General features: G+C 39.0%; 1 protein-coding gene across 3 annotated transcripts in view; it reads right to left on the reverse strand.

Moving 5' to 3' along the window:
* Nucleotides 1-13,191, reverse strand: part of eif4ba (eukaryotic translation initiation factor 4Ba) — a 37,532-nt gene extending 24,341 nt beyond the window's left edge. Inside the window, exons 1-4 of one of the 3 annotated variants that reach the window (XM_048523547.2) lie at nt 13,015-13,191; nt 3,322-3,459; nt 885-1,090; nt 600-716 (exon numbers count right to left, since the gene is read on the reverse strand). In XM_048523547.2, the coding sequence (XP_048379504.1) occupies nt 600-716; nt 885-1,090; nt 3,322-3,459; nt 13,015-13,027 (474 nt within the window). In that variant the 5' untranslated portion in view covers nt 13,028-13,191. Of the gene's footprint in view, nt 1-599; nt 717-884; nt 1,091-3,321; nt 3,460-4,603; nt 4,627-13,014 lie in introns of those variants that run through there. The other 2 variants (XM_048523551.2, XM_048523549.2) reach the window with 2 other exon arrangements.
* Nucleotides 13,192-13,571: the final 380 nt, after the last annotated feature.

The raw sequence follows: 13,571 nt of genomic DNA on the forward strand, positions 1-13,571 counted from the left end.
CCAAAGGCAGCTTTGTATTATCATCTGTCTGCTGATTCTGCACCCTCAGCTGCTTTTCTTGACCACTTCTAACAGTGCCAGTTTGACACTACACTGAAACTGAAAGGCAGGGTGAGGTAACAAGTCCCAAGGTGACTTCAACCAGAATGGGATTTGAACCTGCGCTGTCAGTGTTATTCTGAGCCACATACAAGCCACGCAACCAACTCAGCTAACTGGCTCCCACACCATTGCTTGCATACACCAATCAAAACAAAACAAAAAAAAATTGAAGCTGGCAGCAGAAATAAGTTGAAGGCTTACAAATGACACCAAGATACTAAAACAATAAGAACTTTTGTTAGCACTATCAATGACAAACTGGAAAAATACATCTGACATAGAATTTGAACACAATGACAGTGTTGTGTATTTCTGAATAGCCTCAACTCAAAAAACACAGACAGGAAACATGGAAGGTGATTTCTGGAAAACTACAGTCAGAACTCGTTGCTGTCATTGTTCAGATTTAGTAAAACTACTGAACCTTAAAATATTACGAAGTGATATTTTAGCCTAGAGAAGGACAGATATAAAAAGGCGGAATACATTTACTATACCTCTTCATTGAGACTCAAAGCATTCATAAGTGATTCCACATCATCAAACTCGGCATAACCAAATCCCTTCAATCTGTCTTGATTGGTGGACTCTCTTGGCAAACGCACTGCACTGATCTATGGGAGGCCAAAAATAAAACGCGAAGTGATACATCTCATACATGACTCAAGTTGCAGTTTACTCTAGACAGAATTTCTTTCAACAAAAACAGCTTATTTCTTCTTCTTTTCCTTTGCTGGAATGGATTCTACATGGCAAACTGAATACTGTGCACATTTACTTACATTCATTCCATGGAAGAACTTTCTGATGGAGTCCTCTGACACATCATAAGGCAAATTGCCCAGAAAAGCTGTGTAGGGTGGCTGCTTTGGAATACGGTTCATATCAACATCCGGTGCTCGAGCAGCACGAGGTGCTGTTGGTAGCAATGCCCGGTTAATAGCAGGCTTATAAATATCCTCTTCAATACCAGGCCAGGCAGTTGAAACTATGAAAAAAATTGAAAAAAAAAGTGATTAAATACATGGAAGGTCCTTTTAAAAAAAAAAGATGGTTTTTGAAGCAGCATTCACACTGAATGTCATAATATGGCTATTAAGCAAGAAAGAACCATAATTTATCATTAAAATCAACTGTGGTGAATAGCCTGGTAGGCTCAATGAAGACAAAATGGATTTCAGACTATGTTGAATTTTTAATTTGCAGTCAGCAGCAGTTTAAAGCCCAACCACAAAGATCGACTATCAAAGGCAAAGCCACAGCTGAGCGATCAGTCAGGCTGATCATGATAACCTTCACGATGTGCTGATTTTTAGGCACCCTATTTTGTTTTCATGAAAAGCGGGTGTTAAATAGCTGTATATCTTACACTGCATGGCTAGCATCATAAGCTCGTTAAAGATTAACTACGAGTTAATATTGACAAAGGAGCACTCACCTCTTGCTTCAATATAGCTTTAAAGCACCATGAATGATAAAAATTTGACTTTACATAAATGACAAGTGACCTAGGCAGTTTACTGGTCATCCAGCCAAACTATTTGAGGTAACACCAGCTCTTTGTTTGACTGGGCATGTTGAGCCTTCCAGACACTTCAATTTTGGATTTCAACATGTGCCCTCTTTATGGTTACTTTTTCTTCCTCAACATCTCCCTTGCTTAAAGCCTGGTACACATGATTTTTCCTAGCTTTGACAACAGTTTATTGATCTGAAAGTGTTAATTGTTTCTCTCTCCCCAGATGCCCTGAGACCAGTTAAGTATTGGAGTATTTTCTGCTGATTTCAAAGTTGTGTTGAGCCAACCAGTCAATAAGCCAGGCCAGTTTGATGTCATGTTTCACAGCAATAAGCGAGTTTATATTCAAGTGTCTACAAAGTGACCAGGTAGCATCTATGCTATCAGGTGCAGCATGAAGAATTAACGGTAGCAAGATTTAGCATTTTATACTGAATACTGTTCATTTACATATTTTCTTTCAACAAACAAGCTTTTAATTCAGATCCCAAATAATCCCCCAATCACACAATCAGCACAACTTTCAAGGAGGGAAATCATGTGACAGCACGCAAAACTTTGCAGCATCTAATGTAATGGCCACAGGTTTCACCTTAGTAATGCTGTGCAGAAAAGGTCAGGTAGAGATGCTCAAGCAGAGAAATTATTTAACATTCAACATCACACTTACACTACATCAAAAATAAAAGGCAATTTTAGTGGTATACAGCCAAATTGCCAGAAAATCAGGAACGGCATTCAGCAAACATCAGCAATTTCACCACAAGGCAGAAAAACACACAGACAGCACCCTAGGCCCAACCATCTTCAGTTTCTTCAAGGACCTTTCTTCCAGGAGGTCAAAAAAAGTGAGAACATTCAACGATGACTAGAGCACAGAGTTCTATTTGCAATCTCTCAGATGCTGATGCAGTTTATATACTTTTACACAACGGTACCTGAACAGAGGTCTAGCTCAAAAAAGTGGTAATTCTGCCATGGAATGACCACTAAGATAAAAATCTAAACATCTTCCTTTGATGTGCAATGACATTATCACTGAACATCCCACCAACATCATCATGGGAACTTATCACTGACTAGGAACTAAATTGGATCAGCCATACAAACATGGGCTACAACAGCAAACTGGAGGCTGGGAATTGTTCTGAGTAACTCACCTTCTACTACCCCAAAGTCCTGTCCATTCTTTGGATGGCAGGAATGAAATGGAAAAGTCCTCACTTGCTTGGATTAGTGCAGCTCCAACACTTAAACCCCTCACCTTCTAGGTGAAAGTGAACTGCTTGATTCACACCCTATCCAACATCTTCAAATATTCACTCTCACTAACATTAGCATAACATGGATTATTTACAAGATACACAGGGTCCTCTCAATAGCACTTCCCAAACCTGTGACGGTGACTTTTAACATGTAGAAGGAAAAGGGCAACAGATACATCACTCTTTCCAAGCTCCATTTCAATTCTCACACTATCCTGACTTTGGAACTATCTTGTTCATGCTTCACTGTGGTCAAAACCCAGCCCCAACTGCACTGCGCACGTACCCACGCATTAGAAGTGCGCAATAAATGCTCATCTCGCCAACGATGCTCATATCCCATGAAAGAATAAAATTTCCATCATGTGCATTTTCCCACTCAGCTTCTGAATGTTACTTCTTAGAGTTAAAAATTAAATTTGGTGATCCTCTTACCTTCACTATCCAAGTCATCGGTCTCATCTGCCCAGCTGACAGGCTTTGAGGGAATGAAGAACTGGGTAGACCCTCCACCATCCTCTGCCAGAAAGTCAGTCAGGGTAAGAGTCTTTCCCTTTTTCTGCTTCTTCTTCCCTATACATTAGGAGTTAGAATTGTTAATGTTTTAGAAGAATTCAGTTGCCTCATTAGTGTACTATAAAGACTGCTTAAAATTGTTGAAACAGAGGCTGGTTTGACATTCTGATGGAACATTTCGTCCTCATGTTGCACCCCTGTCCCCAATACTGCTGATTAGGTGCGTGCAAAGGACTAACTTTTAGCTCTAGGGCAAGGGCACAAATATAAATCTGGATTATTTACTAAACAGATACTTGCTTGAAAATGGTTTTCCTGTGGCATTTAGGTTATCTCCTAAACCAGACAAGTATTAAGAAGTCTACAGTACTGCAAATTGCAGTGACTAAAAAATAAAAAAAAGGCACAAACACAAACTGAACAGTAAATTTAAAAAGCCTCTTGACAAATCATACTTAATTATGGAGCATAGCTAAGAGACACAATGACCAAACTGTAGGGTTATAGAATTGCAAGAACATTTAGAATCAAGAACAGAAAATGTCTATCACACTTAACTGATAGATGAAAGCCCTGCAGAGAAACTGTTTTTTTTTAAAGCTTATAGAAATTTCTCCAGCATATTCCAAAGATCAATTAGTTTCTGAATGACCACTGCTGTTACAGCAACTAGACTTTATAACATGAGACACAGATACAGTATGCATCATTATGCATAAGACAGAATTATCACTCCATACAAAACAGCATATTTTATAACTTAGCATGAATTACATGAGACCCATGTAAAAGCAAACAGACAATGTGCTTTACCCAGTGTTTTTAATTGTGTGCATTGCATGCTCCTGATTCTAATTTTATACTTTCCAAAAATATCTTTCATATCATTACTACTTCTTTGCATGAGCTGATAAAAAAATTACAAGTTATCTTGCAAGTTACAATTGTATCATGGAAGATAAAATCATAGCCACAGAAAAATCCAGAAAAATGCATTAAGAGATAAGAATTATTATGCTCTCCTGCTCATTGGACTGAAGAAACGAAGAATCACTGTCCCACCCAATACATCTTTCTCAGAAAAGAAAAAACCTGTTTCTGCATTAATCACAGGTTTAAACCAGGCTTCTAAAGCAGAAGCAAAGACACCACTCACATAAAACAGAGTAAACCGGACATGGTATTAAAAAAAAGAACCTACTGGACATAATTGAAGATGTCCTGGTTTTCCTCCTTGCTCATTTTCTTCACACAGATGCATGCTGCACAAGTACATTAATTTTCCCAGCCTTCAGTTCCAAACTTACCAGCAGACTAATAGTAAGTTGTTCAAGCGACATGTTGTAGTCACAAACTTGGCAGCACCAGGTTTACTCTGGGGCAGTTTTGGCTTCTTGACTAAAGGCCATCACACAGAACACTCTTTCAAAAAAAAATACTTTCAATAGCAGGAGAGAAATTTCAAAGGTAATGTTTCTAAAACCCCCCACCCCCTTTTTTAAAATTATTCCCCTCGGGTAAGCAAGTTTCAGCCTCTGCCTCCTGTGCAGTCTCTACACAAAGGCCAATGTGCAGTGTAACTTAGAATGGATCAAATAACAAGACAGAATTCAGCAATCAAGGTTTTTGTTTAAAGATGGAGGATAGGATCAGAAGAACAAAAACAAACTTTGCCCAACTTATTTCTAGCACAAAATCAGAAGGGTCTAGACCCAAAACGTCAGCTTTTGTTCATCCAGCTCCACACTTTATTATCCAAGACGTATATGTAGTGTTTATAACTGGAATGGATTGACAACACATCAAAACTATTTTCTGAATAAAGATATTTTCGCCCTAAAATGCAATTCTGTTGGATTATATACTTTTAAAGCATAATTTGAGATTTTAAAAGTGATAAAGCAATGCTACAACTTTTTAAAATTGAACTGATAATACAATTCAATTCCCTCCTCCCATGCTGTAGAATATTGCGTGCACACATTAAATGCAAATTACAAAGAATTTCGTGTCAAAAGCTTAATTTTTGAGGCTTCAGGTGGATTTCCTAAGCATTAAAGGAAAAAAAAAAGATTTCTTTGGTCAGTAACAGTAAAACACTGGTGCATATTTGCTTCACAGCAGTCACAAGCAATGCCACTGAACTGATTTTCAGGCAATATATTTATTTAACAACAGGTTTACAAAAAAAACCAAAAAAACTTGCAGTAAGTTCAATTGCTCAAGGTGATTCCTTCGCACGATAGGTTTTGGAAATACATTATGCAAAACCTGAAGAACACTATTCCAAAGTATAATTTTCAAAAAGCAATTGGACATAATTGGAGAAAATTAACAAACAGTGTTTTGGGAAAAAGCTGGCAGGTGGGTCTAAATCAGACAGCTCATTCAAAAGAGCAGACATAAACAGGAGCCAAAAGGCTGCCTTCTCTACTGCAAGATTCTAGGACTGTACAGCAGCCAGGTAGGCCTTAATTAGCCCTCTTAATATTGGATTATTTGATTCTGTGTCCAGGTATACTTCTGTAGAATACCCTAGGATGTTGTCTTCAGTGAAAGGCACAATCTAAATATGGTAAAAGTTCACAAAGGTCACAATATGGAAACACGGTTGTCAGTGTATTTTAAAATCAAAGCGCTCAAAAGATATGCACCCAAACTGCTCAGCTGAAGCAACTGAGACAGTGCATGCTTACGAAGCTCTAGAAAACAAAAAAAGGTTTGCGTGCCTGTGAGCAAGATGTGATAACATTGAGTTCTTGAAAAGAGCCACAGAGTCTTTATTGCATTAGCTATTTATTTGCCTTTAAACTGTACAACATAGCTTCAAGCTCTATTCAATAAATTGGAATTTCTTTAAAGGATAAAAATTTCTCCATAATGGTTAAACTAAGAAACAGCACTGGAATGAGATTGTTCCAGCATTACAACTTTATTGACTGTTTTCTAATTTTAGAGGTACTCCTGCATAAGGCAGCTGCCCTGACAGTTCCCCAATTTTACACAACTGTCATACTCTTGTTGCTTTAAACTGTGGGAATCCAGTGCTAATAAGCACAAACTCAAAAGATTTCTACTGAGTACTCATGATTTAAAAATGGTCTGTTACAATCAGAAATGCACAATAAAAAATTGCTGAAAAGCATTATTTGTTAGAAAATCAAAAATCAGAGTTGAGATTTAATTTGTGCTAACATTTTTCCAAATATAAACCATACACAACTGTATGCTTAACATGTTCCTGACTGTCACATTGGATCGTTAAAAACACGTACATAATTGGAAATCAGAAATAAACCTCGTTTCCAATTTCGAATCTTACAGCACAAGGTCGTCAATCCCTCTGTGAAAATACCCTTATGAAAAACATTTAATTTCTGCTGGGAATCAAAGCTAAATATAGATAATGCTGGCTAAAACACAATAACTCTTACCAGCCATTGATACATAGACATCAAACATTTGAATTTGCTGTAGGAATGCAGGCTTTCAATGTAACATTAGTGCACCAGAATCAGAATCATCTGGAGTCAACAGTCTATGCTCAATGGTTTACCTGAATTTCATCAAAGCCCTTTGTAAGATGCAAAATTTTTCCCCCCAAAATTTAATACTACGCATTTTTGTTACACCAAATATAATAAAATATACACAAACATAACATACCACCTCACTTCATGAATAAATTACAAAAGTGCATCTACTTTAGCCAGAGGATAATTACTGAAGTGTAACGTGTTATGTATATTATACTGCATGATTTTCGAATAAAGCATTAAAAAGACAATACAAGATACATGATAGAGATAAGATCTTTCTCTACCATTCCTAAATTGACCGATTAAATAATGATCAGGTTTGTCTAAAACAATGGAATTTTGTTCTGCGTCGTCAATTTTTTAAAAAGTTGGCTAGAAATGCTTAAAAAGAACACAGCAAGGCCTCAGGTATTTTATGCTTTTTGACACATCATATGACGGTTACATTTTTTGGCAGAATAGAAGATAGTCGCAACTAAGTATGCAAAAAAAAATTTAAAAATAAAACTCAGAAATAAACAATAGGTCAACTTTTAGAAATTACATGCATTAATACATTTACTCTTGATGTACAAAAACCTGCTAAGACTTCACAGATACATAATCAGACAAAAATGGATGTCCAATCACAGGAGAGATAACGAAAATCTAGATCGGTTTCAAGGCGTTGTCTTAGAAAGGAGGAAAGAGAGGTGAATGGTATTCTAAAGAATGGGGCTTACTGATACTTGAAGACGTGACACAACAAGAACTGAGTAATATAGGGATAGGTGGGAGAGGTGGTTGTTGGGTAGACAACTATTCCTAATTAGGGAAGGGATTGGCCATATGGGAATTTTTTTGTCATGTTTAAATTAAGTTTAAGGTATTGGCAGGGTAACAGCAAATGCAGATCTGCAAAGACAATGGTGATGATTGAGCAAGACTTCGTGAGATAATTAACAACTGAATTCAGGGTGAGCTAAAGTTTACAGTGGATGAGTGGCAAAGGCCAGCCAGGTGAACACTGGAGTACGGACGAGACAAATGATCGGATGAGGTTTTCAGCAGATGAGATGAAGCGGGGGAGAGGTTAACAATAATATGGAACTAGAGTTGACAATCTTTCTGGTGGAAGGGATTACAGGACTGAAAACTCAATTCAAGGTCAAAGATGACAACAATGTTGTTCAGTCAGACAGTAATCAGGGACAGAGATAATATTAATGTTTGAGGAGACAGTGGAAATGTAGTTATACCAATGCTTACAGGAACAAGTATGGCTCCCCCAATACGTTGGACAACTATGTTGGAAAATTAACCATGATCATGGTCAGAGACAGCATGTGACTTTGGTTACAAACTTTACAATGCTTGAGCAGAACGGAATATCTAACATTGAGAGCTATTACCCTAAAAATCCACTCTATTGTGTTAGTCTATTGTGCATTAAATATACAAGGTTGAGTAAAAGCAATGAGAAAAGGATGAGTATGCTTTCTGGTGCACAGCTGTGGAAATTCTTATTGTTGAACTGAAAATTGACAAATCCAGTCAAATTTCAGAAGCATGAATCCATGGAACGTACTCGATTATGGACTGCATGAAACAAGGCTATCATTTTGCATATGGATGACAACAAAGATTTTGCTGGAGGTCTCATTTAAGCATAATCCTAGCATTACATAAGTGTAATCTACTGAACTGTCGAAATAATCTCAACTGTTACCAAGAGATACAAATATCACTTTTATACCTACCGCTAATTACAAGCGGTCTTGGAAAAAGGCATGGTATAGAACTCCCTGATCTGATGTTAGAGAGTTCATATTCCACTGATCTGATGAATGGGCAGTATTCACTCACATCAATGTGGCAGAACCTTTGAGAGATAATGCTGGAGAACAACTACATAACATGCTTACAACTAGATTAGACCTGACAAATCAGCAGTTTTAAACTTTTAAAACCAAACCAGCAGGAGGTAACTGATAGGCTTTAATACAGTATTTTGGATTCCCAGAAGTAGAACTTGCTTCTCCATTTAATTTTTTTTAGGTGAGCATTTACATTAAGGCAGATCAAGTCCAATCTACAAGATCCAAATGTTATGGAGTACAAATTCCTATAAAGGTTCAAAATGGGCTTGTGTGTGTGTGTCAGAATTCCAAACAGGTGACAGTTTAGAGGGTCAGAATCTGGGAACATAACTGTTCTGAACAGGGATCAATACAATGAATTCTATGTACAGCACTGGAACTTTGTCTGTAGCATTCTGAGAAATCAATATCACTTACCCACATATCTAGCAATGAAGAGCAAATGAAATGTCAGCGTTGTACCCTATATCTTACATCATTAGCTTCTAATTCTAACAAGGATTACACCAGAAAAACAGTCCAAAAGAATTCCGTAAATCACGTAGCCATTTTTAGATTACTAACTCTTCAGCTCATTTTCCTTCACCCACCTACTCATTCAATTTCATCATCTCAAAACGTTGACAGTTTGTGTTACCACAATTCTTGGAAGTGAACAAGTCCCTCAGCTTCCTGTCTTCGTTCTGAAGCTTGCATTTCCAATCCTCATTCTTGGCTCAAGGACTGAAGTTTACTGCTGCTTTCTCTCATTCTTTCATAATTGTAAATACTTAATTATATTACGTTATAACTGTAGTTGTAGCTGTGCAGTCATTTTCACGAGTGGCGGGTGTCTGGAAAATGACTAGTTCCGTGGGCAAATGAATATTAAAATTTTGAGACTTCCATACGTTGGATCAGCAATACTCAAAAAATGCCCATTGAAAATGCATTTTAATTCTGAACCTAGGCAGTGTTATAAGTCAAAAGCAGTGTTTAAGAAGAAACCATGGTTGTTTCTTTAGACATAACTTACCAAACTGCAAGTATATTTGTAAGACAGGATACCGTCCCAAGCTTCTTCACAGGAGCAGAGTCAGACAAAATTTAACATCAAGCAGAAGGTGGGGATATTAGGATAGGTCGTAAACTTGATAAAAGGTAGTTGAGCTTTATCAAGATTCTTAAAGTAGAAAAACGGTACAGGCAAAGAACTTTAAGGAGGGAACTTCTAAGCTTAGGTTGGTTAAGGCATGGATGTCAATAGCAGTGTGAGGGATGCACAAGATATCAATTAGTGGATGGCAGAGTTCTTCAAAGGAAATATAGTGGGAAGAGGCTACTGCAATAGATATGGGTTAGAAGTAGAACGTGGAATTGGGTAGGGGTGGAGTGGTTGCGATGAAAATCAACAGTGCAGGAATGAATATTCCGGCAGAGGCCGAAGGTAATGCCTTTGGTCTAAAGTGGAGGAAACTAATTCAAACAGAACAAGCAATCTAAGGCAATGGAGAGGTTGAGACAGATAGTTATGAAGTGGAACAAGGTAGCGTCCACACAAGGGAGAAGCCTGACATAACGTCTTCAATGATGTTGCTGAGAGGCAATTTATAGCTTTGAAATAGGTGGCGGCCATGGACATATTCTTAGGAGAGTCCAAAGATAATAGCGTGGGAGCAGGAAACAGAGATAATACAGAAGATTCTCTGGCTACGATTGAATAGGTCAGAGGAACAATGGTATCAAGAGTACTGCATTCAATTCCACAAATTCATCCTGCCAGATAGATCACCGTTAGTTTGAATCTTAACCCCATCTACCCTCCTTAGTTCTATAACTCTTTACACCCTGACCTAACAAAAATAATCAACTGTAGTTTTAGGATTTTCAATTTAGCTTCTTGAAGGACAGCTTCAGATTTTCACTACCTTTTGTGAAAAATGCTTGCAGACTCCACTCCTTAAGAACCTAGCCCTTGTCTTGGACTCTCCTACGAAAGACAATAGTTTCTATCTGCCTGATCAAGTCATTAATTATAAACACCTCATTTTAATCTTCTGTACAACCTGGACCTATCATTTTAGGCCCAATACCAATCAGGTTTAATACATACCCATTATCTCTACTCTCATGTAGAACTTTTTTCCAAGCCTATTAAACACAGCAGAGATGTTGTGAAAGATGAAGAACAGTAAACAAAGTCACAGGATGCCTTTGCTTAAAGCTATTTCAACGATCTGGCATAAAATGTGATAACGGAAGATTTGGCAGGAAGAGGGATGGTGCTCAAACAGAGAAAACTCTTTACAAGAAAAGCTGGGCTCTAAGTAGTTTAGGAGCAATAGGGTCCAGTGAGCAAGAGCTGGATCTCGAAGGGCTATGAGATTAGGATAGAAAATAAAGAAACATGCAAGCTCATGACAAGGGCAGGAGAAAACACCTCATATGGGCAGTCAAGAGAAAAGGGGGTAATGCCAGAGAGACAGTTAGCTGCAAAGATTGTGAATATGCAATCAAGTCGTCCTCGCAACTCCAGTTAGTGAAACTATTGTTTTTTGGAGGAGGTGGGGAGAACAGTGAGAGTGAGTGCACAGAGATAAAGAACAAGGATGAAGGTGACAATTGGTAATGAAGAGAAACCAAGGATGACCATGGAATACAGAGAGCTTTGGAAGAAGAGAACAGAGGCCAATAATACTCAATATGGTACAGCTAGAGCTAGTAATAAATGGCTCAACATCAACTAGCTGTGCAACATATGGATAGGAACAGAAAAGCATTGAATCTTTAAGCCTGCTACCATCATCTACTTAAAACGGTAAAGATCCATACCTCATACTCTGTGCCCAACACCCCAACTTCCAGCTTCAGGCAACTATGAGAAATTTGCAAGTTCTTCCGGCGTCTGTGTGGGTTACCCCCCTCCCCAGGGCTCTGGTTTCCTCCCACAATCTAAAACTGAGTAGGTTAGATAGACTGGTCATACCCATAGTGTTCAGGAGTGTGTAAGTTAGTTGAATTAGCCATGGTAAATGCGGGGTTACAGGATATGGTGGAAGGCTAGGTCTGGGTGGGATGATCTTTGGAGGGTCAGTGCAAACAAAATGGGCCCAATGGCTTCCTTCTACACTGTAGGAGCTCTATGAATATTTTAAAAATAAATTGAGTTTTGAAAGCAGCATGTATTCCATCTTTCAAAGTTCCTCTGGGAGAAGAATTCCAGTTGTGGGTGTGAAAAAGTCTTTGATTGCCCAGATGACTGGCTCTAATTTTAAGATGACCATGTCCCTTCACCCTCGATCACCAGAAGGGATTGTTTCTCTGCACCTATGTTACTGAGTCCCTTTAACATTTTAAGTACCTTATACTATACTCCAAATCATTACAAGCCAACTCATTGCCTTAATTTAACCCTTTAAACCTCATTCAATTCTCTGCCCACTTAAAATTAGGAGTGAAAATGGGGGTGGCAAAGCATGCCAGGAGAATGATGACTAAGGCAAAGAGTGCATCAGGGTTTTACAGGGAATAGGATAACATAGTTGAAGATAAGGCATAACTGAGCAGATCAGTAGTTGCGGAAGCATCGTGGCAAACAGGGACCAAACTGGTCTTGACTGTGATGGAGGCATGGGAACAGACTCGGAACGTAAGATGGTGGCTCCGAATCTGGGCAGGAAAGCTCATCGGGAAATCAGCCGCAACCCACAGGTTTGCAAACCAAACAGTGCGATTCAAGTTTCGGCCTCTACAGAATTTAGAATGTGTAGATAGCATTTTCACAAAATGGGCGATTACAAATGATGCCGCTAGGACTCGCAGAAGTTCCAACACACGCGTACGCAGCGTGACAGTTAGGGCCGCACGGTAAGATACCGGTCCAAAGGGGGTGGAAGCATTTTTTGAGAAGCTGAAGTTGATTGCATATGGCCTGACCCATCCGTTGCGCGCATGCGCGCCGTGTCTGGGGCGGCCAACTTGCAGCGAAGGCCGAAGCCCCGGGTTACCGCTCGCTCACTCGCACACGCACCACAACGTACCGCAACCCATTCGGCAGCCGTTCGCCCCGCGTTTATTTGCCCCCGACACGCCACGGGCCTCCCAACCGCCCAACGCGACGTCCGGTCACCCCGCTTTCCAACGCAAATAAGTGAAGGGGGCGGGGAAAAAAGCCACAAGTTGAACGCATTTTCGTCCCTTTTACCCAGCCCCGCGCGACACCCGCAGCTACTCACCTGAAGACGCCATGTTGGAGAATGACCACTGACAGAACCCGGATGTCGATCTCACGTGACACCTAAACTTCTTGGCAGTTGGAAGGTAAATCTTGTGGTTCGCGATTGTTTGGTTTAAATAAAGCGCAGGCGGTCAACTTTTTTTTCAGTGTTTTTCGAAAACATGTTGCAAAATGACCGTTTTGATATAAGATCACTTTAGAACCTGAAAAGAATGGAAACACAGTGGGTTATTTGTGAACAAACAAAAATCTAGTCAGCATTTCCAGGTTTCAAAAATAAAAATAGCTTTCTAGCACCAACAGAAAGTTTCTTTTTGTTTACTTTTCTATTAGACAGTTTGCACATGATAAATAATCTGTCAATCTTTAGATCTACGATTTAATACCAATTTTCCCACAGCCACAAATCCCAACAGGTAATCTAGCGCAACCACCTCTTGTGATTCCTCCACTGTTCATTGTGAAACCTAACGAACATCGCTGATAAGTCAAAATTTCCTTTAATTAAAAGCACTGGCAAGACCGAAACCTTGGCCTTTATCCTTTGGAGAGTGG

This window comes from Stegostoma tigrinum, chromosome X (genome assembly GCF_030684315.1).
Source record: "Stegostoma tigrinum isolate sSteTig4 chromosome X, sSteTig4.hap1, whole genome shotgun sequence".
NCBI lineage: Eukaryota > Metazoa > Chordata > Chondrichthyes > Orectolobiformes > Stegostomatidae > Stegostoma > Stegostoma tigrinum.